The sequence below is a fragment of the Stenella coeruleoalba genome (assembly GCF_951394435.1).
Source record: "Stenella coeruleoalba genome assembly, chromosome: 10".
In the NCBI taxonomy this organism is placed as follows: Eukaryota; Metazoa; Chordata; class Mammalia; order Artiodactyla; family Delphinidae; genus Stenella; species Stenella coeruleoalba.
This window is the reverse complement of record NC_137156.1, coordinates 64,216,372-64,234,191: the sequence shown is the minus strand read 5'-3', so window position 1 is coordinate 64,234,191 and position 17,820 is coordinate 64,216,372. Positions and strand designations below refer to the sequence as shown.

General features: G+C 56.5%; 2 protein-coding genes across 2 annotated transcripts; one reads left to right on the top strand and one right to left on the bottom strand.

The window, feature by feature from the left end:
- Window positions 1-433: 433 nt before the first annotated feature.
- Window positions 434-5,020, top strand: LOC307192953 (putative threonine protease PRSS50; the record flags this gene model as incomplete). Its single annotated transcript, XM_079934328.1, is given in 7 exon segments — window positions 434-458; window positions 576-637; window positions 641-669; window positions 671-736; window positions 1,722-2,005; window positions 3,251-3,414; window positions 3,927-5,020. Coding segments are annotated over 7 exon segments (759 nt in total). The 3' UTR covers window positions 4,056-5,020.
- Window positions 5,021-6,653: 1,633 nt separating this feature from the next.
- Window positions 6,654-14,068, bottom strand: TMIE (transmembrane inner ear; the record flags this gene model as incomplete). Its single annotated transcript, XM_079933948.1, has 4 exons — window positions 13,792-14,068; window positions 10,471-10,588; window positions 7,059-7,208; window positions 6,654-6,754 (listed from the first exon to the last, which is right to left on the bottom strand). The coding sequence occupies exons 1-4, from the start codon at window positions 13,885-13,887 to the stop codon at window positions 6,654-6,656; spliced, it is 465 nt and encodes a 154-aa protein (XP_079790074.1). The 5' UTR covers window positions 13,888-14,068.
- Between the last annotated feature and the right edge of the window lie 3,752 nt (window positions 14,069-17,820).

The window sequence follows — 17,820 nt, the reverse complement described above, 5'->3', positions numbered from 1 at the left end:
AGCAGAACCTCACTGTGACTTAAGTCCACACTTCCCTGAGGACTAATGGGGCTGAAGAGCTTCTGCATTTGTTTGCTATTGGGGTTTCGTCCTCAGATGTATGTGTTCTTGCACACTACCCATTTTTCTCTTAGGTCACCTGCCTTTCTCTCACTGAATCACAGGAGAAGGATCCTAGAGGAGGGGGAGGGGTCTTCCTTGGCTGAAGTAAGGGAACCAGATGGAAACACAGATGGGTTTGTGAAGGGCCTGGCCAGAGCTGATGTCTGCTTGACCAGGACAAAGGAGCTAGTGGCGCACCAGGCTGGTCAGCTGGGAACGCCCTGGGGCCTAAGCTGTGGGACCAGAGAGAGGGATACCTGGGGAGTGCTGAGGCCCTTCTGAGGCTGGAGACCCCAGTCCTCATGTGAACAACATCATTATGTGATGACCAATGAAGAAGGAGAATCATTGGATGGGTGCAGGCCATCTAGAGAGGTGGGAGATCAGGCTGAGGGGAGGAGGAGGGAGAGGTGCTGTGGGATGTAGCTGGAAGGGCCCATTCGTTATCAGGCTCCTTTCGTTTTCCTCCTTAGCCTGTGGCTTCTCCTATGAGCGGGACACCACCCTCAGGGATCTGGAGGCCATGGCTCAGCGGTGACCGTGGATGGTCAGTGTGCGGGCCAATGGCACATATCTGTGCAGGCACCCTCATTGCCTCCGAGTGGGTGCTGACCGTGGCCCACTGCATGATCCAGTGAGTCGGGGCCTAGATGGATGGGTGGAAAGTCATTGGAGCCACCAGGGCCCCAGTCATCTTGCCAGCTGGCCCATCAGTGGCAGACACCATAGTCCTAGCCCCACCTCACCCTAGCTCTGAGCAGGTGGGGGATGAGTCCTGCAGATTCCTTCCTGGGAGCTGGGGGTTTCCTCCCCTCACCTGGCCCCCTCCAGTCCTGTGCAGTCATTCCATAGATAGGAAACGGAGGCTTGCAGCCACTGTCTAGGCCTCCTTCCTCCTATCCGCAGAAAGAATGTCCTAATTCTTCTGCTCCACACCCTTTGTTTCACTTACTCATTCCTTCCTTCATTCAGCCAACAGCCTTGGCACTCTTTGAAGCCAGGCCTGGCCTGGGCACTGGGGGCAGAAAAGGGCTGCACCACTCCTCTCAGGTTGCTGGGGAAGACAGACAAGAAGATAGATGCTCACAGGGGAGTCTGGTCAGGGTGGGAATGAGAGAGTGGGCATGCCCATGTTCTGGGGCCAGGGAGCGGCCTGAGGGTCACATCTGGCCATGAGGGCTGACCAGTGGAGAAGCGAGCTCCAAGCCTAAGGGACACGCTGAGAAAGTAGGCTGGAGGGCAAGGCAGCGCTGATTGCACAAGGTCTCTGTCACTTCCAGGGCCCAGCATGGGATGCTGGACAGAGTCCAGAGTTTGGAGCCAGAGAAAACTGGGTCCACGTCCCAGCTCCACACTTCTTAGCTGTGTAGCCTTGAGTCAGTCACTTGAGCCCCATTTTCCCTCTCCATAAAATGACGGGTTGTTGTGAGGACTGGACCACACAGTGTGTGTGCAGGGCCCCCTTCACATCTGTTGTGAGGAGTGGGCTCTGGGGCTTGAAGCAGGTGGGTGGCCTACCTGGATTTGCTCAGGGTGCAACAGTGTGGTGGAGGGTAGGGGGTGCAGGCTGGGGTGGGGTTCTTGGAGCTGATGGAGGACTCTCCTTGCTGTTCCCCTAGGAGTGATGTTACCTATTCAGTGTGGGTGGGGAGTCCATGGGTTGACCAGATATCCAAGTCTACTGTCGACGTCCTGGCGCAGCATGTCATCGTGAACAGCCATTATCGGTCCCATCGGTACTGGTCCGGGGTCGGCCGGGCCAATGACATTGCCCTCCTTAAGCTTGAGCGGCCACTCAACTACAACAAGTATGTCTGGCCCATCTGCCTGCCTGGCTTGGACTCTGCGCTAAAGGACCACGCCCTCTGCACTGTGACAGGCTGGGGACTCCCCAGGGTTGATGGTGAGTCGGAGCCTCCCCACAGCAGGGTGGGTGGTGTGGGAGAGGACCTGGGTGCAGGCTAGGGTCTACCGTGGGCAGATATTTCTGAGACACCTCCCCCAGGGACCCCATCCCCACCCCTATCAGGCTCTCATCTCTGAGGTCTCTTTCCCTTTGAGGGTCTTAGCAGTGAATGTATCATGGCCATTTAGGCCTTAGGGGACCCAGATTGCCCTTGAACCCTCAGGCCCAGGCCAGGGTTGTAAATAGGACTTCCTTGAAGGTAGAGGGGGCACAGAGTAGTATCTTGCTATCTGCACACAATCCCAGGGCATCCGTGTCTTGAAGCAGAACAGCCAAGGTGAGAGGAGCAGGATTCTGTGTCTGTAAAAGGCTCCCCAGAAGATCCCATGTGGCTGGCTAAGGGCAATCTGCACCCAGAAGGTGGGAGTCACTGAGGGTCCACTCATGACTCCCTCCTGCAGCAGTGGCCCTCAATCCCTCATCATCCCAATTTAGGAGCCCAAAGGGCAGGACGGGAGTGTTGTCCCAGGGCCGTCCAAGGGACCATTTCCTTATGAGCCCTAGGAATGTCCATTTCCTTCAGGGAACCCCTATTCTTTTCCCACAAGAGAGGCGCCCTTCCTTGTGGCCTCACAGAGCCAGCTTGCCTGAAAGCACCCACAGGGTCTCCAGCCTAGGGTGGGGTGGCTTTTTGTCATGCCTTCCATGGCCTATCTGAGGAATGGCTGGGAATGGTTGGAAGTCACCTGTCCCCTAGGAGCTCAGACTAGGGACAGAGATACAATTGAGAGAACAGGGAGGGGAGTAAAGAGTGCCTGAGACCCACGGAGGGGAGTCTAGGGAAGCTTAGAGAAGGAAGTAGGCCTTTGGGGAAAGCTTGAAGAAAAGGCAGGATTTGGACCTTAGATGGGCCTGGTAGGCTTTGGGGATAGAAGGAACACAAGAGCCAAGATGCTGAGATCAGAATGGACTCAATGGATAGTACTCTGCAGGATGTGAGACCAGGTCCAACAAGGCCAGATCATGGGTAGCCTGCTCCCAAGGTCTCTATGTCAAGGGGCCCTTGGGAGGCATCAACTGGAGTGGTGGGTGGCCTATGCCTGGAGAGATCTCCAGAGCTGCTGTGTGGCAAGGAGAAGGGGCTAGAGGAGTGGCGAAGAACAAAGGGAAGATGGACACAAAGCTGGCGGCAGTGGGCAGGAGCGAAACCGCCAAGCCTGAATGGGGGCCCCTGTCCCACAGGTGTGTGGCCCCAGTTCAGGACCATCCAGGACAAGGAAGTCACTATCCTAAACAGCACGGAGTGTGAAAGCCTCTACCACAGGTTCTCCAAAATCCCCTCTGATTCAGATCATCAACTCCCAGATGATTTCTGCAAAGGACGTCAACAGGAACAGTTTTGCTATGTGAGCATCTCTCCCCCTTGCTCACTTGCCTCCAAGGGCACCTGGCCAGGAATGGGGCTGGGGGAACAGGGAAGCCAGGACCTGCGGGGAGGTGGGGAAGGGGATGGGGATGAGCAGGGCTGACTGAGGGGGAAGATAGGAAGATGGGGGAGGGGAGACTTGATGAGGAATGGAGATTGGGAGGAAAGAGATGAAGGTTGGGGTGAGAGAGATGGGCAGAGGGGATGGAGGTTGGAGATGAGGGAGAAGAATGGGAGGCAGTGGGAAGATGGAGGGTGGGTATTAAAGAGATGGGGGATGGAGAACTGGCAAGAGAGAGATGGGAGGTGGAGCCCTTTGAGGAAGGTCTCCTGGGTCAGGACCTCAAGGGCACCCCCTCAGCTATGTGACACTCGGGGGCTGCAGGGAAGGTCTGATGTGAGGGCACCCTGCTTCTTCCTGAGCTGGATTAAGTCTCCCTTGGACTACATCTGGCCTCCTTTTTTTGTTTCCCCCACCCCTCCCCACAAGAGATAAGTGGTGAGCCCTTGGCCTGTCCTGTGGAGAGCATATGGTACCTGGTGGGAATGGTGAGCTGGGGCCCAGGCTGCAAGAAGAGCAAGGCCCTGCCCATCTACCTACACATCTCCTCCTGCCAGTAGTGGGAACGCCTCAATGGGCAGACGCTGCCAGCCCCATCCAGGGCCCTGCTCCTGGCACTCCTGCTGCCCCTCAACCTCCTCGCTGTCCTCTGACACTCGTGCCGTTGTCTCTGGGTGCACCCTCCCTTGCCCAGGCCCCTCCTCACCCTCTGTGCAGCTCTCACAGCCTCATAAGGCAGGGCAGAGACTAGGTGCTCAATTAAATGTTTCTCTTCCCCATGCTTCCTCCTTCCTGGGCCTGCTCCAGTGGGAGATGAGAAAACCAGACAGGGGTGGGATGGGCAGTTTATACTGAAAAGTACAGAGCCCCAGGATCCGCCTCCATCCAAAGGTTCAGGGTGGCTACCACAGAAGGTGGAGGGAGTGTGTAGGGATGATATTGGGGTCCGATGATGGAGGGCCTAGATACTGGGGTCAGATGATGGAGAGTCAGGCTGAAGCTGGAGCTGCCAGGACGCAATGTGAGGCTGGGAATAAGGGTGCAGCTCTGTCTGGGCTGGGGAGGTAAGTGTGTTCTCCTTGACTTTGGCCCATCTTCTGGCCGGTGGCTAGAACATACCCTGTTTTTGCCCTGAAGCACTGTAGTGGACTTTGACCTTCCAGCCCTGTCCCCTGTCTGGAGGCTGGGGCAGATGCCCACTGGGATCAGATATTATCCCCACCATCATCAGACATGCCTGTCCATAAAGGGCTAGTGGAGGCCCAGGTCAGAGGTCAGGGAGGCAGCTGGCAGGGCAGATGTAGCCCGGGCCTGGACTTACCCCAGGCATTACCAGCTGCTTCTCTGACTTATAGTGGCTCCTGCTCCTCTGGGCTTCTGCTGCCCAGCCAACAGGAGGGCTCTGGCTTGTATGAGTAGAATGATCTTTGCCACAGCCATATGTATGAGAAGCCCATAGGCTGGAGCCCAAGGGCAGAGTCAGGGTTCCCACTTGGTGGCACAGTGAGTACTCAGCTTCCACAGCAGGGCCTTCTGTAATCTCTCTGCTCCCTCATGGCTGTAAGACCCCATGCTCCTTCCCCCATGCCAGCCTGGTTCCCTCTTCTTGTGTAATAATGGTCCAGGTCCAGATCAGAATCCAGGTTTGACTCCTCTGTGTCCCAAGCACCCACTTATTGAAACCCAGGGTGTGGAGCAGAGGCAAGTGGAGAGCAGGCAGCTTCCTCCCTGGTCCTGCTGCCCTGCCTCAGGGCTAGGCCCCACTGGCTGCAGCTGACCCTCTGCCTCTTGGCCACCACCTCTCCCTCCAGCTCATCTGAATTCAGGCTGGGAGAAAAGTCAGGAGAGGGAACGTCAGCCTGGCCTACACCACCTATCATCGATCACTGCATCACCCTCCACATAAGTGCTCCAGGGATGGGGCATCCTGAGGGGTCATCTCAGGTCACTCGGGTATGAGAAGGCACTCAGCTTTATTTACAAATCTCTGCAGGCTGCAGAGTCAGCGTCAGCTTTGCCAGCAGCTCCCCCTGGCTCGGAAATCTCCGGTGCCTCCTTAGTCTCCAGGCCCAGGTCTGAGTACCTCAGTTGATGTTCGCTGCCATCTAGAAACCCTTCTCTGCATCTCCCCTCCCCAAGGATTCAGTCCCCAGGTCAAGTTTGAGCCTTCACCTTCTGGCTAGCAGTGCTTCTTTTAGGCACCGTTGTTAAGAATGGAAGAGGAAGCTCTGGGCTGTTATATTCAGCACGTGGAAGGCTGGTTGCTACCTCAATCCCTAACTGCCCCCTGCGGTGATCTCCTGGGGTGCTGACACCTGCTACCACAGCTGAGCCTAGGAAGGGCCAGCAGAAAAACCCAAAGTCCCCCTTGGCTTCTCAAATTTTCCCTGTATTCCCAAGATGGGGCCCTTCTCTCTCTGGCCCACTGGCCTCAGCCTTCTGCACCCCTGCAGCCCCTAGCCCTGAGCCCATGGGCCTCATGCTAGGCCCTCCAGCAGCCTCAGCTGCATCACAGCGTGTAAGACAAGTGTACCCATTGCTTAGAGCTCGGTATCTGCTATGCTGGGGGTTCTGCTTCTGGTCTCCCTCTGCTCACTGCCCTGGGACAGAACCCCTGCCAGGCTTGGGGCAGCCCCCTCATCACCAGAGCTGCTATCCAGCTAAGTTCGAGAACCTTCTGCTGCCCCTGCTTCCCCCAGTGACCCTCTCTCTCCTCATGGCCAGCCTGGTGTGGCCTCACATCTAGCCCATCCGGGTCAGCCATCCCCTTCCAGAAGGAAACCCACATCCCATTACCCCTTTAGCCACTGCTGTGCCTGGCAGAAGAGGGGACAGAGGCATGTATGGGTGGGTGGAGGCCACTTTGGGTCTACAGAGGGACAGTGGCCCAAGACCACCTCTGCTGAGTGGCCACTTGGATGGGGTGACAGGAGTGGAGTCCAGGCTGGGAGGCAGCACACCTAGTGAAGTCATATCCTTGCCCCAGTAGGCTCTAGGACAGGGTCCTGGGCCTCAGCAACCCCCTCTGAGCAGGGAGAGGATGTTCTGCAACCTCTATGGTCCATGTATGAGCTTGGAGTCTAAGATGTCCGGACTCTGGCCAGGACTATGAGCCCCAGGGCCAGCTAGCCCCAGCCTCCACCTCCAGGAAGCTCTCTTCATTTCTCTTCTTTCTTCTTCTTGGCCTCATTCTTCTCATCCTCCTCTACCTTGATGGCCACTGTATCCACACTGTCCTTCTTCTTCTTCTTCTTATCACCTGTGGAGCAGAGGAAAAAGGGTGCAACAGGAGTGAGACAGGGTCCTAGGGCCTGCACCAGAGCCTCCCAGTCCAGCCCTTCATTCCTTCTTCCTTCCAAACCTCTCCTACCTGCAGAATAGCTCCTTGTTTTCCCTGCCTCACTCTGACCCATTTCTTTGCTCTGGTCTCCAAAAACAGGGCTGGGTCCCCTCCCTGAACCAGGTGGAGGGGAGGAATAGGGCAACTCTGGGTGGCAGGATGGAGGAACTGGCCAGTGTGGCAGAGTCGGAGGGTGGCGGGGCTGGGGGCCAGGCCTGCTCACCTCCAGGGACTTCTGTGAGCTCATCGAGGGGTGGCACAGTCTCTAGTTTGTCCGTGTATATCTTGGCTGCCTTTCGCTGTAGGTACCGGGCTTCAATCTCCTTCCGGGTCCGTGGCACGCGGCAGTTGAAGACACAGCAAAGAGTGATAACTACGGGGAAACAGAGCAGGCTTGGCAAGGGCCAGAGCTCAGACACCCCAGGAATGGTTCCCAAATTTCAGGCCTGTCTCCATCTACCTATGTGTGTCCCACCCAAGAGACCCTCTCAGGAGGCTCCACATTTTGACAAAACCCCTGTGGGCTCTGGGATTTTCAAATTATCTTTCCTGAGCCGGGCTGGCTTCACATAGTAGGCCCACTTTCAGGAGGGCCTTGTGCTTGGTTTGTTATTCTGCTGTCACTTCCTTGAAATTCTTAATGATTTTTGAACAGAGGGGCTCACAATTTCATTTTGCACTGGCCCCGTATATTGTGTTACCAGTCCTGGTTCTGGTGGGTCTTTCTGACTAGACTGAGAGGTCCTGGAGGGCAGGCAGTGGGCTGGACCATGACTCAAGCTACAGCCTCCTGGAGGGTGTCCTGTGCTTCTAACCCAGGCGTCTGGGCTCCTGTGCATCCTAGTTTTTCCTCCCCAGGCTCCTGAGAGCACCTCAGACCCTGGAGGACATGGCTGCATCCTCCTCAACCTCCCTGAGGAGAAGCCAGGGCTGCTCCTGGCTGTGAGAGCGTGAAAGAGGGCACAGACCTTGCCCCGGCGCGTTCACCTTAGACAGGGTTATTCCAGGAGTGGTTTTCTGGCTCAGGGCAGCTGTGCCCACGCAAGCTGGCCAGGGCATGGAGCTGGCCTGTCTAGGGATGGGCAGGGCAGGGCTGCCAGGACCCGGCTGGACTGAGTTTATTTTTCTAAGGCCCCTACAGTCTGACCACCTTGGCCCCAGCCTCAGGGGAGGGGATGGAGCTGCTTCCTATTATAAATCAGATGACCAGACATAACTTCCTGACAGACTCCTAGGGGCAGGAGGGCCAGGCGGACAAGTCAGGCCTATTTTGGGGAAGATAGATCAGACCCATGTGGCCTGGGCTGGAGCACCCCTTGGGGTCATCTTGTGCAACCCCTTCAGCCAATGTTGTGGTCCCACTGAGTCTCCCCCAGACTCACAGAATGAGAGAAAACAAATGAATGAGATGGTTTCAAAGCCTTTGTGGCTGAGGACAGGACTGGACTCCTGAATAAATGGATGGGGTGTCAACAGCATCCAGGAACACATGGTGGGGGGTTAGTTGTGCAAAGGTCCCAGCAGTAGGTCTGCCTTTCTTACCCAAAAACCTGGGTTCTGGTCCTCTCCAGACCCCTGTATGCCAGAGGTCCAAGGTTGGACCTCCACCCTACTGGCTTGGACCACCTCTTCCAGCTACCCCACCAGGTGCCTCCTCAGGACCATGCCCATGCTCTCTGCAAAGGCTGGAGGCCTGGGCTTTAAAGGGAGCTCAGCCACAGCTATTGGCAGTCAGAGCAGGACTCCAGCACCGCCCCTCACTCCAGGCCTGCCCCACCCAGCCTGGCCTGTTTGCTTCTCTTCAAAGAGGAGAGAAACAAAGTTCCTTGGATCGAGTTCCAGGCCCAGGCAGGGGCTTGGGATAGGAGTCCCCAGGCTGGAGGGGACCCCGAAGAGGTACCCCATCCAACTCCAGCTCTCTCCACAAGGTTCTGGGGGTGATGCTCCACAAACAGCTGTACCACCTAGGCCCAAGCAGACAGGGAAGTGGGAAAGATGTTTCCTCCCCAGGAGATGGCGTTCCCTACTCCCTAGAGCCCTGCATAGAGGGTAACAAATGCTAAACTGTTGCTCAGAGGCCTTTGGGACTATCCCTTACCTTTCTCTAGGAAATGGGTTTAGGAGAGGAAGTCAGTCTGTGTGGTTGAGGTCCCAGTGCCTTTTTGGGCCTGACACTGCAACTTTCCTATGTGGCCCCAGGTACTTCTACCATCTAGGGCCAAGCAGAGCCCTGGAGAAACCATTGTGTGTCTTGAGGCCCCATGGTGCCCTCATCCCTGCTTCTTGGGGTGCCCCAGAGCTGCTCCTTGGACCTGCACCCTGGATTGCTCCTGTGGCCCCTGCAGGGCAGATACCTCCCCCAACCCTACCTCTTGGTACTGGGGGTTATTCCCCTCTCTGGACACATGAGCTGGGGCTGCAGCCACAGCTGTTTCTCTGTGGGGCCTCCACTCAGAAGCCTGACTGATCATTGGCCGTGGCTAGGAACAAAATGCAGGCTCTTGCTCCCACTCCAGCCGGGAAGACATGGGGGTGTGGAAGGGCACTTCTGGTGCCAGGAGAAGCACATGCAAATTAGAGGTCCTTGCCTCCCCTGGAGCCCCTGCATCTGGATGGGCCCTTCTGGTCAGCCCTGCCCCCAGGCTAGCTCCAGCTAGGACTTAAATGCTCCTTTAGCCCCTGACCCGGGTGCACTCAGTAAACGTCTTATGGGGGTTATCTGAGACCTGTGTGGAGGCCATTTCCTTGCACCTCTGCCCACACTGTACCTCTGCCTGTAATGCCTTTCCAGCTGCCTAACACAAAACCACTCATCCATCCTACCTATCTACAGCTTGGAGGACCCCTCCTCCATGAACTCTTCGCTGGGGGAGTGTGTTTTCTTTCTCTTTACTGCCTGTGCCCCACTCCTCCCTTTGGCCTGTAGGAACCTCTGTCAGACTCTGCTGTGTACCCTGGCGGCCTCTGCCATCCAGTCGGCGTTTCTCGGCCCCCTTTTCCCCAACTCCAGACCCCAACTCTGGAAGGACAACTGAAGGGAGCATGCCAAACCGGCTTCTGTTGCGACTTCGCATCAAGCAACTCCCAGGTCCGAGAGAGGAAGGGGGTCTCCTGCTTTTGACTGAGGTAGGTGAGTCGTTCCAGGGAAATGGTATTTGACAGTGCAGGGTTTGCAGCCTGGGAGCCACATTTGCTGGGTGTCTGGGGAGCCTTTGGGCTGAGCTGCAGCCAAGGGTGGCCTTGCTGGGGCCCCTGGGTGTGGGTGTTTTAAGCTGGCCAAACTGCAGAAAAAGCATGAGGAGGCCAACGATAGGGAAAAATGACACGTCTTCGTCCTGGTTCAGTGGAATCCCCTGTAATTACCATAATTGCCGTGTGGCTGCATCGCCGGTCGGGCAGAATACTTCAGGTCACCACCGGCCTGTCAGCCCTCCACAGGGACTTTGTGTGGATCAGGAGGTGCCAGAAACCACAGCGGGCCTCCTGTGGGCGCCTGGCCTGCCTGCACTGCCCGGAATTGCTGCTCTGAGCCCCTGGGGGTGGAGCGGGGGGGTGGAGGGGTGATGAGGCGGTGCCGGGCTCCTGCTGTGTTGTGGCAGCGGCAGGGGGCGGTGATGGGGGGAGCAGCTACTCACTGATGGACAACACGAAGAGCGAGAAGATGCCCACCACGTGCCACAGGCGCATATCCCAGAACACCACCGTCTCCTTGGTCAGCGGGGGCGGCTTGGGCTTGGGTGGGGCCGTGCTGGGCTGTGGGTCAGGAGAGAGTGGAATGAGCCAGGCAGAGGCCAGGGGCTGGGACGGGGCCGAGAGAGGCCCAGGTCTCAGCAAGCACTCACTCAGTCCAAACATTTCAGAATCTCCTAGAAGCAAGTGTCTTAGACGTTCATAAACAATGCCTCAGACCTTGGGAGGTTCCAGATTTAGAACGGGAAGAGGGTAAAGCCCCAGAACCATGGAGCTGGGAACTTGGAGTGCAAGGGTTGATGCTTGAGGAAACCAAAGCCCAAGGGGCAAAGGTGGATGGCTTGTCCCAGTCAGGTTCAAGGGCCCTTCTCTCCTCCTGCTCTGGCCCTGGGCTCCTCCACACTGGCAGATGGGGTCTCAGGACCAAGGCCAGAGACAAGGCCTTGTCTCTGTGGGACTTTGTTCACATGTACCTCCAGTGTGGGGTGGGGTGTGGAACTGGAGTCAGGGCTCCGTGACTCTGTTACTTGACCAGGACTCCCACCAGGTGGCCTCAGCAGTCACCTGTCCTACCTGAGTCACCGCCTCTGACCAGGCTAGGCCAGAATCCTCACAAAACGGGTCTAGATAATATGTCTGAAGTGCAGTAGCGACACCTGGAGGCCAAAAGCTGTAAGCACGGCTGGAGCAATCGTGAGCAGAGCACAGCGCGCCACTTCCCACCTTCCCAGTAGGACACCACCCTGTCCTGGGAGTCTGAGGGGACATGGCCCTGCTCTGGTGGGTGGGAGCAAGACCTATACATGACCTGTGGGGCTGAGAGGGATATGACCCTATCTCTGTCACCAAGTTTGGCTGAGGGGTGTGGATGGGGGTTAGTACTTGGAGGGAGAGGGGATCCTGGGGCATCTGTGCAGTGCCTTGTCCCCTGATTAACCAAATAAGGACAGACATGAGGAGTCTCTTCCAGCTCTCTGGGAAGGAAAAGCAACCCGCAGCTCAACCATCTGTCCAGTCTTTCCTCTGGTGCATAAGCATGGATGGGGCACCTACCAAAAGCCAGGTACTTCTTCATCTAATGGACACCACCCTTCAGCATGTATTGGGGACACTTGGAGAGGATCAGCAACCTGTCCCAGGTAACCCAGAGGATCTGTGTGCCCAGGAGTGGTACATGATTCCTGGCTCTTTTCTCTTAACCAAGGCAAACTGGGGTAGGAGACTTCTTTTCTCTAGGCCTCGGTTTCTCCATCTGAGTGGGATGGTTCCAGCAGTGTCTGGGAAGCTCTCTACACAACCTGAGTGGTAAAACTGACAAGATATCCTTCCTCAGCATCATCCCAGGGGCCTGGACCCATTTGCGGGCTCAGACACATGTCTGTGGGGTCTGGCCCATGTGCGTGGGGTTGGGGCACACATATGGGGTTAGGGCTGGGCACTGTGGGTATAGGGCATGTGCGGTTGGATACACATGCATGTGGTTGGGCACCCATCTGTAGAGTCAGGGCCAAGGTCTGGGCAGTGGCAGGGTTCCCTGAAACTAAGGCTCAGTGTGTTAGCCCAGTTGGGTTATATAACTGGAAGATTCTGAGGGCCACGGTAAAGGTCTCAGATTCAGAGCCTGGGCAGCCAAGAGCTCACTTCTTACACATTCTTGTTCCAGCTTTGTTCAAGACACCCTGATAGGGGTCTTGGGTAGAGGGAAACAGGTAACAGTTGGGCATCTCCTTGTGGGCACTGCTAGGGGTCTGAACTCAAGCTTGGAGGCCTGGCCTCCAACAGAACCTCACAGGCTGATGGAGGGTGATACCTGTGGGTGGGGTGGGTGGTGCCATGGACCCTAGCCCTGCTCATCTTTCTGGTGCTTCCCTGGATCGCCTGGACTCAGCCAGGGCCTCGTTCAGGCTGTAGGCAGATGGCAGGCAGATGGACTTGAAATGCAGTTTCCCTTGATGGGCTGGGAGAAGATGTTTTCCTGGGGGCTGAGGGAAGAATCCTTGGCTCAGAAGTGAGTTGACCCCCACGCTCAGGCTTCTCCTACAGCCAGACCAGCTCAGTTTCTGCGCCTGAGGCCTCAGGGCAGCTGGTGAGGGGACCAAGTACACTCCATGGGGCTCAAGCCAGCCTGGCTCCCCTTACAGGGACACTAGAGCTGACATCTGACTCCAGCCCAGCCTTCTGATCACACCCCCTGGTCAGCAGCAGGAACAGGGGGTGCAGGGCTCTGTCTCCATGTACCTCAGACCCACCAGTTCAGGGCTGTGTCCCCTCAGACCCCACGGAACAAGTGCCCTGTTCTCCCTCTCCCATCTTGTCCCCCAGCACCTGCCCCTTGAGGGCTCTCCTGGGTGCTTGGCTGTCTCTTACACTTCTGTTTCCCTGCTGTCTCCACTCTGCCACTGCCTACAAGGCTCTGACCCCACTCCTCCCTTGTCCTGCCTCTTGGGCCTTCTCCCTCCAGCCTAATGCTCCAGAATTTTGGGTCTGGTCAGCCTCTTTGACTCCCCTTCCTGGCTTAGCAGGAATGGGGTACAGAGGGGCCAGCCAAGGAGGCTGCAGATGGCCCCCACCCTTCCCTCCCTGGCCCCAGCCAGGCTCCTGGCCAACCCCCCAGCCGTCCTCTTCACCTCTTCCCGGGCGATCTTAGCAGCTACTTACAGTTCTCCCAACTGTGTGCCCTCTTCTGATTTATTCTCCTTCCAAACCAGGACTCATGACTCTTGCCCGCTCAGAAACGTTTGCTAGCTCCCAGTTATCACCAGGACCAAGTGAGACCCTGAGTCCTTGGGCCCTGCCCTGCTTGCCCCTCCCCTCCAGGGCCTAGTGTGCAGCATGGAGTCTAACTCAACACATGGCTGCTCTAGGAAGGATGTCCTCACCCTCCTGCCTCCCACCCACCACCTTCGACCTCACTAGACCAAAGATTAGAATAGGGGCTGAGTGTCCCCCATCAGACACTCGCTGATGCCCGGCTGTATCTCCAATCAGACCGGGAATCCCTAAGGTCAGGGTGAGTCTCCCCCATCAGAATAATGTTCCTGAAATCAGAGGCTGTGCCCTCCCATCCGACCAAGGACACTAAGATTGGGGGCTGGGTCTCCTCCACAGCCTGGAAGCACGTGGGATAGAGCTGTGTCTCCCCATTAAGTCAGGTCCTCTAGGGCAAGAGGAAGGGAAAAATCAGCTGCTGGTCAGTAAGGCGCCCCCCAACCCTCTGCCTGGAGGGTGACAGCCACCCCGAGCCCCTCCGCGCCGCCCCGCCTCACCTCCACCAGCTGCCCGGCGACCCCCGCGAGGCAAACCCCCAGGGCGGCGCCGCCCAGCGCCCAGAGCGGCCCCGCGCCTAGCCGCTGCCCCGCCATCTTCGCGCGCTCCGCGCAGCTCGGCAGCAGGTCAAGGGGAGCCGAGGGATGCCTGCCGGGCCGCCTTGGCTCGGTGACTAACCCCCGGGCCAGCCGGCGCTCGGCGGTGGCGATCTGGTCTCAGGCAGGCTGCGAGTGGGCATCATTTATTCATTGTCGGTGTCTGGTTCCTGTGCTGCCCGCTCCCACACCACTCTGGGTGGAGGGCCCGCCCCGCTGCGGAGATCACACTCCAGACTCCGCACTCCCCTAACCCGACCGAGACCGACATAGGGCCGGGAGTGGGTGGGAGGGAGGGCAGGATGGGGTCAGGTCCTTGAACGACAGGTCCCACCTTCCCTTCCCCACTCCGGCCTCAGTTTATTCATTTGGGACAAAAGGGAGGGGCTGGAATCTGCTGATCTAGGAGGCCCTTCCCATTCTGACGTTCTGAATTTGAAAAACTGTACTGGACCCAGATTGGGGGTGTTGGGAATGGCATGGCAGGCAGGTTGCCATGGTGACAGGTGCTCGGGGATATCCTGGTCTTTCTGGGCTGGCTTCCTGCCCAGAGGCAGCTCTGGTCACCCTGGACACCAGAGCAGGGGGGAGGGAGAGGGGGAACAGGGGATGGCATGGTCAGAGTAGCCAGCTGCGGGTGTGATGGAAGGTTCCTGAAGGAGCCAGCATCTGTGACCCCACAGGACAGGGTGGGCTCCCCCTGGAAGGGCTGGAGGACCATGTTCTGCTTCTGATTGATCCTCAGCCTCTGCCCCAGCCTGAGCTCTGACTCTCACTCCAGTCTGAACCATGACCCTGACCTCACACTGAACCTGGCCCACACTGCACTCTGGTCCTGACCTCAGAGTGAGCCTTGACAACCCAGGGACTGAGGGAGGGAGGCTCGGAGGAGCTGTGGAGACCTGGGGAGGACTTTGGAAGAGGAGTGGGGAGGCCTGCGATAGGGAGACTCCTCTGATCCATCCTCCCCCTCTCTCCTTTCCTTCCTTCCTTCCATTATTATTAATCTGAGAAGCAGCCCAGGTGTTGGACCCCTGCATTCCTCATCACCAAGGGCACCAGTGGAGACCTGTGCAGGCTGGGGTGCTTTGGGCCTTGGGCCTGCCCTCAGAACTGGGGACCCTGTAGATCCAGAGTCTTTTGCGGCTCCTGCCTGGTGGTGCCGTAGATAGGCAAGGACCAAGGCAGGCTGCAGCAGAGAGGAGGGGGCCAGCTGCGGATACCTACAGGCGTCAGGGCTAGGAGATGACAGGGCAGGCAGGAAAATGAGAAAACCACTGGCAAAGGACAGCTGGTCCATCGAGAAGACCCTTGACAGTGGGTGGCAGTCTGGGGACTGGGTGGGCTGGGCCACCCCACACTCCCCAGGCTTACCCTCGTCAGGCAATGGGGACTGGGTGGGCTGGGCCACCCCACACTCCCCAGGCTTGCCCTCGTCAGGCAAACCACTTGCTGCAGCTCTCTGCCCGCCATTTCTTCAGGCCATCTGTTAGGAGAGCCACACTGACCAGCCAGGGACAATGGGGTCAGAGAAGCCTGGCTGGACTGGGCTGAGGTTAGTGAGCCTGACAGTGGCCTTGAGTAAACCATTACTCCTCTCTGCTTTGATGTCCTCACCTATGGAATGCAGAGGGCAAGACTCTCATCACAGAGCTGATGGGAGGATTATAATGATCTAACGATTATGGGAGTGATGAGTACAAGCTGGCTCTCCTTGATGGGACAGCTCAGCCCAGGAGGGGAGGGTGTCGTTGCTTCTTTCCAACCAAAAGGTAGGGAAAACCCAGTGAAGAAATCTGAAAGGGAATACAATCATGTGTGTCCGCAGTGTCCCCTGATATGGCCTCTGCTCCAAGTGTGCTTTACCTCCCAGCAGGCTGTTGAACACAGCTGAAATGTCACTGTATGCTATTTATCATATACCTTTTTCCCAGAGCTTTTTCCCAATACAACATCCTAGATCCCCACATCCCCCAAACACAGTACTGTCATGCAGGCTTTGGAGTCAAACTGACTTAAAATAACAAGATGGCCCAAAAGGCTTAGTGCAGTTTTAAGCTTTAATAACCTCAGAAGTATAAAACTGCAAACTTACAAGAGACACCATTTGAAAGTTTAATTATTTAAATTTCCTTTTTTGCCCTTTGGAGATGGCAAAACTTGACAGAAAAAAATTAAAGTTATCCAAAATTCACGATGAAATTAGCATAAAGAAAATATAAGGAATGAAACTTTCAAATTATGTTTCTTGTAAATTTGTAGTTTTATACTTTATAACTTATGAAGTTATTAAAGCTGAAAATGGAGGCTTATGGGTCATGGTCATATTGACAGCTGTGAGCTCTTAGTGGGCTACTGAACCTCTCCAAGCTTCAATCCCTCATCTGTAAAATGGGTATAACTACAGTATCATGGCACCTGCACATTACAAGCCTTCAGTAAATGCAAGTCGTTACGATTATTGCTGTCACTGTTGTTAAAGGCAGTGTGAAATTACATTGTATGAAACACAACTATACTTGGTTCATTCAGTTTCTTATTCTCGAATATTTGCGTGTTTCCAGTTTTCCAGTGTTAAACACCATAGTGAGAGGGACATCCTGAAAGCTAAAGCCTTTTCCACCTTTTTATTCCTCCCCCTGTTTACTTGTGAAGAATTGAGGCCCAGAGAGGGGTTGTGTCCTACCTAAGGTCACTCAGGAACTGGGGCCTCAAACTCAGTTTTCAGCTCCTAACCCAGAGCTCTGCTCACTGTCCAGTACTGTTTCTACTTCTTATGAGGGTCCCCATATATTCCTGCACCCCACTCCCAGTTGGGCCCATCAGGTCTGGGGTGGCGGAGCTCTGGACACCCATGCTCTCCAGCCTGGCTTCCCTGGAAGACAGTGTTCCCTCCACGCATGGTGGCATGAACGCTGGCCTGCAGAATCCTGTTTGTCCCTTGTGTATTATTTTTAGTTCCTTTGGGTTTCCTGTAGGGATCCAGTCCAGCCTCCAGGGCCTCTGGGCTGGAAGCTGTGGGCAGAGTCATTTGGCAGGGGCCAGGGGATCCTGTAGACATTCTCTTCTGGAGCCTGAAACCCCAGAGCTCAAGGTTCAGCTCTGGGGAAGCAGGGGGTAGGGAGCGAGGATCCCCCTAGTCACAGAGCCAGGCTGAGATCCAGTGCATCTTGGACTCAGCCTGGGCTGGGGTTGGGGGCTGGCTGGCCTAGGCCTGTGACACAGTGGCTGGGGCCTGTTGGGAGCTGGCAGTCTCTGACCTTGTTGGCCTCGGGCCTGGCCCAGAATAGCTCTGGGGCTGAGCTGGGCCTGGGTGAGACCTGTGTGTTCATCAGCATGTGTTTATGTCCCAGGGCACTCAAGTACGTGGGAATACACATGCACTCTGCACTGGCCTCTGCATGCCTGGGTCTCTCAGTGCGCACTCCATGGAGCAGTGTGAGTCTGCACACATGCACGTGTACAGAGCTGCCACCCAAGTTATGCACTATGGAGGCCCTGCCAGTGGGTTCAACAGCAGATGGGTCCGTGTGACACAGGTAAGTGTACACACCACCATATTCCTGTGACTGTGGAGTCATGTATGTGTGCAGGGAGTGTAGGAGAGGTGCAGGTGGGTGTGTGCACATCTGTGGTGGGGTTGGGTAAGGGCCCTGGGCTGTACTGCAGGGGGTCAAGGGCAGGTGGACCAAGTGGAGGCTGTCTTTTGGGCACTACCGGGCACTACAAATTACCAACAACGCTGGGAGAGAGGCTGGGCAGGTCATGCCCCATTTATCAGGTGTAAAACGGCTTGGCAATGGCTGTGACGCTAGCCAGTGAGTGGGGAATGAGTGAGGGAAGACCAGCCCTCAGCCTTCCAATTCCCCTAGATGTGGCTGAACAGGAAATCTAGGCTCTGGGGAGGAAGTCAACAAGGCGCTTCTCTTCCTG